Genomic DNA, 9,170 nt, shown 5'->3' on the forward strand with positions numbered 1-9,170 from the left:
CAATACCTGAGGCGGGGATGCTCCTCGGTCTGGATCACGTGTCCTCTCACTCTGCTGCCAGCTCCCCGTCCTCGTCCTCATCCTCAGCCTCCACGCTGCACTCAGACAGCTGGGATGCTGGGCGAGGGCCGCTGACGTTTTACCGCATTAGACTGTTTTGGATCATAGAAGACTGTTCTTGTATTTTGAGTGCAATAAAAAAAAAAAAGGAGTGCAATAACAACTGGTGTCATGAATGTGTTGTTTTCTGCAGGAGGGGTGATACTGGAGGGATGGAGGTGCAGCTTTAAATGGTTAGAAACAAAGCAGAGTTTCATCGCCATCTAGTGGAGGAAGGCAGAGTTGTCAGTACTAATGCGTGGTTGCAAATTCCCATCAATCTGATGCAAGTTGATCTTTAGTTCAGCATTAATACTGAAGCCAGTTTTCAGCAACTTGACGCCTTAAAAATAGAATAATCTGCTAAAACAATGACGCAGGCTACATTTTCACATCACAGAAGAGCAGACAGCAGGTGATAGTGCCTAGTATTTTATTTTCCTGAAGACAATTTTCATACAATAAAACATTCCATCACAATCCAAAAGAAAAGCCACCCTAAGAGTTTTCACCTAGCATGTAAACCTGTGATCTGCTTAAATATTACTTGTTGCAAAGAGCGATTCTCTCCCAAAGCTGGACTGATGATGGGATGTGTGTGTGAAGGCGAGCCTGAACCCTTCAGTGACGGCCTCCGTGTCTCGTTTTGAGCTTTGGAAGAGAGCGGCTCAGAGGAGACCCGACCACAGGATAAAGTCCCAAAACCTCCCACACATCATGGATGGATACAAAAAAAAAATAAAAAAACCGGCAAAGTATTCTAGTAGCCACCGTCTCTAGATAAAAACTGTTCAAAAGGTGATGAGAAAATAAACCAGGTTATACTCGTGTAATGCTTTAGTTAATCGTTAGTCGGCTATTGGAACGACAGGATAGCACGGTTAATTTATTTTACACCCCTTCCCCCGACGCCGTCACGCCGCCTGAGAGCGCAGGCGTTCACTGAACATGCACGTGTTTAACCGGAGCGGACGCTGCAGCCCTCCACAGCGCGTGTCTGCTTTCACCCTTTAAAAATACTGATTCTGTCTGAGGTAATGTGATCGCGTGAGCCGTTCAGCCAGACGTTTTCTTTCAGCCTCGCCACAAAAGAAAACTCGATGCAAAAATGAAAAAAAAAAAAAACTATGAGAGCGGGACAAAAAGAGACACTTTCTGATCCGTTTTCTGGAACGTGGAGCCTCTGGTATCGCTGTTGGTGTGTGAAGGTCACACAGTCCTTCATCGCATTCAACTCGTCGCAATAAACGCCCACTGGACGCGGCGCACGAGGCGCCGCTTCAGCCGCCTCATGCCTCCGTTCAGACCTTCCTGTCGGTTCGACCTCCGTCAAGCGAGACCAGCGGCGAGTCCGCAGCGGTTCTCTGGACCACAGCGAAGAGCCGATCGATGCGTTTATTTAAAAAAAAGAAAAAAGAAAAGAAAACAGGATCCTGTTGAGCTCTGAGGTGGAACCTGCCGTCGCTCCGCTCGCTCTCCGCCTGTGGAGCCTCTTTGACAGGCGCCTTTCTATTCATAGCTGTAATTATTAGTTTCTGTGTGGCCGGTGGCAGTGGGTGAGATGGAAAATCATTTATAGCCTCATTTACAGTAAAACCATTTGACTATCGAAGAAATCGCCAAAATATCAGCAGTGCCATTAAAAAAAAAAACAAAAAACAGATTTTGTAGATTTTTTTTCCCATAAAGATGAGATGGGCTCTAAAAAAAAAAAAACAGCCCATTACATGACCACTCCGTTTCCAATTTGTACATACTTAACACTATTATATACCATAGAAATATATAAATATTATAAAACGTCTTTTCTGTTACTATGAGCAAGCAATGGCATGCTATTAACTTACAGCAAGCTCTATTTCTGCTCTAGTCATAAAATCAGTACAATGCAGGATAGAGACATGGTTTTAGCAACTTTGTATGCATTTAAAAAAAAAAAAACCCCAACAACAACAAGTGGTAATTTGGCTGTTTTATGCTGTCTGGTGTAAATTAGTGCTGCTCAAATCTGGCAAAAAGGAGAAAATAAAACTCTGGGACTGAATCTGAGGTTGAAACTGTGTAACAGTCGTATCTGAAGCTAAGTGAGGCCTGTCTGGTCAACATTACTTCCCTTTTCACGACTCGTGGGTCCAGAACACGCCCCCTGCGAGGTTAAGTCTGTCACTGGAGGAGTTTTGTCTTTTCTTTTTTTTTTGTCTTGAAGGGTAAAAATCACACTTGCTGCGAGACGGGCGGCGGCGGGCGCGCTTGCAGGAAGGAGCTGCCATCACGACGGCGGAGCGTTGGGGTTCTGGTATATGGAGGCTTTGTCTTTCAAGAGGTCCAGACATAGATGACAGCTCCAGCTCCCTGAGGCAATGCAGAGGAGGAAAACAGTCATTTAACGCCATGACATAACGAAGAAATGAAGCTTTGATTGCACAAAACTTTGCCGAGGAAACATGAAGCGAGCCGAGGTCGCAGGGTGCGGAATGACGGCGCAGGTAGAAGCATGCGGCTCAACGAGATCTTCCCAGGGTGCTCAGTTTGAGTCTGGCAGTTGAAAAACAGGAAAGAAGCAGCGCTACTCACCCTCTGGAGGCTCAGACATCGGAGGGTTGAGACAGTACATGTGATAGCCTCTGTCGCAGTCGTCACAGAACAGAAGCTGATCCTGGGACAAAGAGGGGGGGGGGAGGAAGGAAAACAAAAAAAAAAAAAAGAAAAGAAAGGAAAGAAACTCCCTCATTCCACCGTACACAGGATGGCGGGACGCGTCCCGTAATGTGGGTAAACTCACATCGTTCTCCGAGGTGCCGCACATGTTGCAGCATTTGCACTCTATGCACTGCCAGCGATACGTCTTGACGGCGGCCATCATGACGGGAGTGAACTGCAGGCAGGACGGGTGGCCTGCGGACACCGGGGAGGAGGAGGGGGCCGCTTTACGCTCTGCTGAGGGTTAAACTCCCGACGGGGATTCTAGTGGACGGAGGCCGGCGGTACCTGAGCGTCCGCAGTCGGAGCAGGACACCAGCTCCTCCGACTGGCCCGTCTTGTGGTTGGTTTTGGAGTCTCCCAGGCAGAAGTCGCAGTAGTTATTGGGCAGCGCCAGACCGTCGGGCCCTTTTTTGGGAGCTGAGAAAAGCCGGAGAGCGTGAGCGGTCTGCAGGTTAAAGACGGGCTGATGAGAACGTCCTGTTCGCTGGAGGCGTACTTTTTGGCTCCTCAGGCAGCAGCACAGCGGGCTCGTTGATTTCCACCTCCTCCTTCTCCTCACCCTCCTCCTCGGCCAGGTGGGAGTGGGTGTAGTGGTAGCTCAGGCCGGGCCGGTTCTTGTAGCGCTTCCCGCAGACTGCCACCAAAACCACAAGACACCGCACGCATGAACATGAAGCCAGAGTTCAAGCTGTCCGACACCGACAGGAGAGGGAGACGCGGACGCAGAAAAATCATTTGATGGTGTGTTTTCAGATGGATTTTGCAATCCTGTGCTTTAGACTGCACACATGAGAAAAAATAACGGCGATCTTATAAAGCCGCAGAGCGATTTCCTCTGTATTCTAGTGTTTCCTTCGTTTCACCAGTTAGTTTGAAAGAAAATAGAGAAGTTACAAAATATGGACACTTTCCGCATACAGAGTTGAAGACGCTTTGTTTTCTACTGTGGACTTTCTCTCAAGTAGCTTTTTTTCTTGACCTGCACTGTGAATCAATGTTTATATAAGAATGAATCCCGATTTCAGAGAGCCTGTCGAATGGAAATGATGCTACCAACACGAAGCGCCAGTGGCTTGTAATTTGACACCAGCCCCATTGTGCTGCTGTGTATATAGAGGAGATAACTACACAATTAAACTCATGGCGTGTTGAGAAAAGACACTGAACACCTGGTTCAAATGAGGCTTTCTCCACCCGAGGCCTGAATTCTAATAAAACCGTCACGAGATATTTTCTATTATTAAATTAATATATGATGAAGACTACAACTCCTACAACTGATTTTCTGATGTTGTTAAATAATAAACCTATTTACAATGCAATCGACCGAGGAATTTATTAGTAACAGTCATTCTATATTTACACTAAATTCATTCAAGAACAAAACCCGAGAAATTCTCCAATTCTGTCTGCCTGGATTCTCAAACCGAGGGCTAAAAGAAGCCGGCGGGTTCGTGTGTGAAGGACTGACCGACTTAAAAGAAAGACAAAGATGCCACTGTGCGAGGTCTGTCATGAGATAACACGCCACTTCTCCTTTCACTTCTACACTCCGTCTCATTTTCACTTCCTCGAAATGACCGGTTTTCTCCAAACTGTCATCGCGATGCGCGCTCGGTGTTTATGGAGCATCTCAGCCGAGCCAATGAGGACGCGGGCGGAACGCGTGCCGAGTAACCGCACGGCAAAGAAACGGAAAACAAATACGTCCCTAAAAAAAAGTAAAAAAAAAAAATAATAATAATAATAAAAATGTCACACCAACATCAAACAGGCTTAAAACTCAAGCTGAGACACTCAAACATGGAGCATGAAATGAGAATTCACAAGGTGCAGAGGTGGTGAAGAGGGATAAAAAGCAAAGGAGAGGAGATTCTATCAGGTAGCACACACGGAGAGGCGAGACAAAAGGAGAACAGCAACGGATCCATGTGAGTCTGCGGGACATTCAGGGATCAGATGGAGTTAAAAAAAAAAACCTCTCATAAACTGCAGCTCATCTCCCGTAAAGCGAGACATCTCACTCATGTGGCTGCTCACACACTGCAGCTAAATCCAGGTGTGGAACAACTGGCTCCTGACCTTTGGAAATCTCGCTAATTACACTGACGTAAACTGTGCGGAACACATTCATCTGTAAAGCAAAAGTACACAAAGATCTACTCCAGATTAAAAGACAAAAATAACAACAACAACAGGCAGCAGAGACGAAGAAACAAGGCAGACGGGGTGAAAAGGAATGAAGGAAAATATACCTCTTTCAGAAGGTTTTGAAATATGCTTTTGTTTGATAGTGTCTGAAAGAGAGAAGAGAAGAAGAAGAGAGAGCAGAGACAGAGACTCAGAGAAACTCAGAGGGTCGGTCGACACCGAGACCTGCAGCTCAAAGTGAAAACGCTTCACAGAAGAGGCAAAAAAGACATCAGGCAGCACTGACATGTCGTCTGACAACACAGAGGAAGTGGAAACCTTCTCACCGCCCATGGAAAGAGGCCCACTTAAGAAAAGAGTCATATTATAATGAGGAAAAGTCAAGCCTTGCTTTACACAGCTGCGTCTACAGAGCAGAGAGAAGAAGAAATAAAGCTGACAGAAGGCGAGTCTTGTTTCATTAAGCTACATTACTGAAGCTACGGGTCGTGCTCTAGCGGCCACGCGGCGCTCGCGGGACTCACTGTCGCAGGCGTACGGTTTGTCCCTGTCCTCCAGCGCCGCCGTGTCCAGCTTCTTCCTGCCGCTGCCGACCCCTCGACCCTGTGAGACCACAGACAGGCTGGGACGTGCAGCGTCGCTCGCTTGAGGAGAAGCCTGGCGGACGCAGCGTTTTACCTTTCCCTTGCCTTTGCCTCTTCGCTTGGGGGTGTCTTCCTCGTAGTCCTCATCGTCGAGGTCGTCCAGGAAGTCGTCTGGTTCGAGGATTCTCTACAATTAAAAAATTAGAAAACACAGAAAGAGTCAAGAGGTGTTTCTTGTCCGATATTTAATCTCGCCCGTGTCTACAGACCCACCTTTCGGATTCGTGTGGCGGGGTTCAGGCCTCCAGTGTAATCGCTCTGGTTGGAATCCTCCTCAGACCCTCGGAGGTCCGCGGCGGTCCGCTTGTCCAGAGAATCTCCCTTCAGGAGCGCCTCCAGGCTGCTGCCGTCCGACGACAACAGAGAGTCCTTCTTCAGTCCTAAATCTACCTCTACAAATCAAACATCAACACACAATCCAAACATTAATCATCACACAAGTGCAGAACAAGTGATGATGGATGACAAGGTGAAGATTCTGGTACTGTGCTTCACAGTTCTCAGAATAATATAGAATATCAGGTTTTCTGAAAGCTTTTATGAAGATGGGAGTGTGAGCTGCACTCGGTGCTGCGCACGTACCTGACTTGACAGGAGGGAAGATAAGCCGGGGGTCCTCTGGAGGATGAGATCTCCGTTTCTTCCTCCACCTCCTGGATGGGTACGTGTAGAGCTGTCCTGGAGCCATGCCTGAGGGACGGCAGAACAACACCATCTGCATAACGCCGGCCGGCTTTCATACTCACTTGTCAGATTTCTGACATACGGGCGGAAAGCCTCTACACACTACTCTTGGTTTTTTTAAAAGACATGTTCAGTTTTATATAGTGCTTTAGTTAAAGCAAAAGAAAGCACTGTTATTCTTGATTATTGTTAGATGATTTCTTGTCATTTCAAATCTCGTTATACACGTGTGTTAGATATTGTGATGGTCTGTTTCTCTTCATGTTAAGTCAAAACACAAATGCCTCGGCTTCTACGTAAATGTAAAACTGATTATGCCTCATTTGTTAAAGATCTATTGTGAAAACACAATAAACTCTCCATGATGAAATATCTTAAATACTTCCAATTTGAGGCCAAAACACATTAAACAGGGCGGCGTCTTACCTGGACCCCTGTGCCTCTTCTCCATCCAGATGTAGCAGTTGCTCTGAGCCACGCCAGTCTGAGAGTCCAGAAATGGCATTCGAACGCTCCTCTCGGCACACAGCCTGGCGTTGTAGTTGTGACACTGCTCCATGGCATCTCTGTAGTACTGTTCTCCCAGCCTGACAACACCGAAACAAAACCCAGATATTATTTATTATAACAATTACATTCCCAAAACAACATGCGTAACACCTCAGAAACAGAAAAAGTCTCAAGTTTATTCTGAAACATTTGTATTTATCTGCTGAGCTGCTTGTCACAGGGCATTAAGTTTGTACTGAGGAGTAAATTATTGAGCAGAAGAGCCACAGCAGGTGCTCTTTTGTTGGTGCGTCAGCAACAAAGATCTTGGTCGTGCAGTGTTTCCACCATAAATACGAAGCAATGATGCTTATTCCCTTTAACAGAAAAAAATTAAACAAAAAACACTCAAGATGATCATCTCCGGGGTTTCTTCAATTATTTGAATGTCAAGCAAAAAAACAAACAGAAATGAACTGAACATTTGTCTGATCCAACAGCTGCAGAGGCGGTGGGGACGCCCCGGAGCACTCTCCACTGCTGACAGTATACAAAGGAGTTGTGGGAAAGCCGGAGGCGGCTGTTCACAGACTGAGATCATCCTCATTTCATTTGTGTACTCTGTCGCTTAAAATTTGATTGACTGGAACTGAATCGGTATCACAAATGCCAGGAATCAAATAAGAGAACGATAATCTTAACACCAAAGTTATGAGCCGCTCCAACATGGTAAATGGGAATGCTGGATAGGATTTCATTCATGAATACGAACGACGATGACGAGAGCGCCTTACTTCAGAAGCACATGAAATATCATACAGAGGCTGAAGGAAGCATTTCGTTTTCACGAGCAAGCTGATGACAGGCATTGCACTGTTTCACCAAACCCCTGAACGGGATCAAAATAAACAGCCTTATGATCCGGCGACTGCGGCAGAGAGTCTGCCTCGGAGCACTTCTCAGGGCAACAACAGTAACGCCAGTTGTACTTGAATAGTTCAGCTTTTACGAGAAGAAAATATTAGAACATTCACAGTGAAAATCGGTTGAGACGGCTGTTACTTTCTTTAAAGTGAATCAACGCTATCACAGAAGTTTCCAATATTTACTGAGACGCATAAACACACAGTTCAGCAAATCCTTCCAGTTTGTTTATGGCTAAAGGACAATTATTCCAACTCTGTGGTGCAAAAATAAAGACACTCCATTAAAGATCTGCTGTAGCAGCTTAAAAATATAACTTACCAGTTAAAAACATGACATTCCACTTAAGCAATGCAAAATTCAGCTCAGTTAATAAGCAAATCAACATTACTGCACATTTTTATCTTACTACTAGTTTGCTACAGTGAGGGATGAGAATATTTATTAACATGATATCAAATTTGCTTTTTTAAGAGACCCTTTGGTAGAACAGCTTTTGCTCAGCTTGTGCACCACACTCATTCATCCATTTCATTTTAAAGACATTATTGTATGGTGTCACAGAAACCCAGAGACTCATCCTGCAAAGTCAGGACATCAACATGAAGCTTTAGTTGTGAAGAATGTAAATATTCTCATTTCAATACCATATTTAAGAAGTTTTATTTTCAGGACATTCTGTGACAGGATTCACCAACACTGTGCAGCAGTTCCTCCTCTCTCAGGAGTGAATTCGTGAAGTTTGTGTTGTTTTCTGCTGAAGCAGCAGCTTGTGAGAGTCGTGTCATGTCTACCATGAAGCAGGGCTGGGTCACAGCAGCCACAACGGAAACCCGAGGCGCAGCCGCCGGATTCAGCTCAACCAAACAACATGATTAAAGTTCAGTTTTGGGGGGAAAGTTGATCACCCGGGAGTGGTTCTCCAGGGCGAGGTGGACGGCAGCGACCTTCACTGCCCGCTCCTTCATTCATTGTAAACGAGCGGCTCTCCGGGCTGCTAACAGCGCTGGAAACTCTCTTTTAGCAGGCTAGCCGTCTCGCTGCCCCCAACTCCACCGACGTTAGCTCCGCCACAGCCGCTCGCCTTCAGATACACAACCGGCAGCCGCATTATCGCACGACACACACACGTCTGAGGGACTTGGCCCTCGCGGAGAGTGGATTCGTGCGCGAGAGGCGTCAGCTGCGCGTCTGCTAACTTACACTTCCATTCCAGGATGTGAACAGACACGACGGAGCCGCACCGCTGGCTAACCTCTACCAAGTCCCGACGAGCGCTGCTAAGCTAGGCTAAGCGACGGAGCCGGCGGCCGCGAGGCGACGCGAGCGTCAGGGCGCGACGGCGCGGTGTGTCACCTGCCCAGGCGCGAGGAGTGTAGAAAAGTGAGGGACTTACAGTTTGACAACATTCTCAACAACAGCTGCCATCTTGCTCCAGTGCACGGGGAAGAGTGGCCGCCGGGTAATGTGTGCCCT

At 46.7% G+C, this 9,170-nt stretch overlaps 1 protein-coding gene across 3 annotated transcripts; it reads right to left on the reverse strand.

Moving 5' to 3' along the window:
• Nucleotides 1–515: 515 nt before the first annotated feature.
• On the reverse strand, nt 516–9,170 carry dpf2 (double PHD fingers 2). Of its 3 annotated transcripts, none has more exons than XM_030100394.1 (12): nt 9,091–9,170; nt 6,708–6,868; nt 6,180–6,287; nt 5,811–5,989; nt 5,632–5,724; nt 5,478–5,556; nt 5,058–5,099; nt 3,299–3,436; nt 3,088–3,219; nt 2,882–2,994; nt 2,674–2,749; nt 516–2,451 (listed from the first exon to the last, which is right to left on the reverse strand). In XM_030100394.1, exons 1-12 carry the CDS (start codon nt 9,120–9,122, stop codon nt 2,369–2,371), a joined length of 1,236 nt encoding a protein of 411 aa, XP_029956254.1. In that variant the 5' UTR covers nt 9,123–9,170; the 3' UTR covers nt 516–2,368. The 3 variants fall into 3 exon arrangements, with proteins under 3 accessions (XP_029956254.1, XP_029956253.1, XP_029956255.1); XM_030100393.1 differs by having other exon boundaries at nt 2,674–2,755; XM_030100395.1 differs by lacking the exon at nt 5,058–5,099 and having other exon boundaries at nt 2,674–2,755.

This window comes from Salarias fasciatus, chromosome 10 (genome assembly GCF_902148845.1).
Source record: "Salarias fasciatus chromosome 10, fSalaFa1.1, whole genome shotgun sequence".
Classification (NCBI taxonomy): Eukaryota; Metazoa; Chordata; class Actinopteri; order Blenniiformes; family Blenniidae; genus Salarias; species Salarias fasciatus.

Bases quoted from the DNA above. Each gene is read 5' to 3' on its own strand.
- dpf2 (XM_030100393.1), bottom strand. From the start codon at position 9,122: ATGGCAGCTGTTGTTGAGAATGTTGTCAAACT. The intron at 6,869-9,090 runs GTAAGTCCCTCA...CGGTGTTGTCAG, and splicing joins GTTGAGAATGTTGTCAAACT to GCTGGGAGAACAGTACTACA. The intron at 2,995-3,087 runs GTACCGCCGGCC...CGGTGTCCGCAG, and splicing joins CTCCGACTGCGGACGCTCAG to GCCACCCGTCCTGCCTGCAG.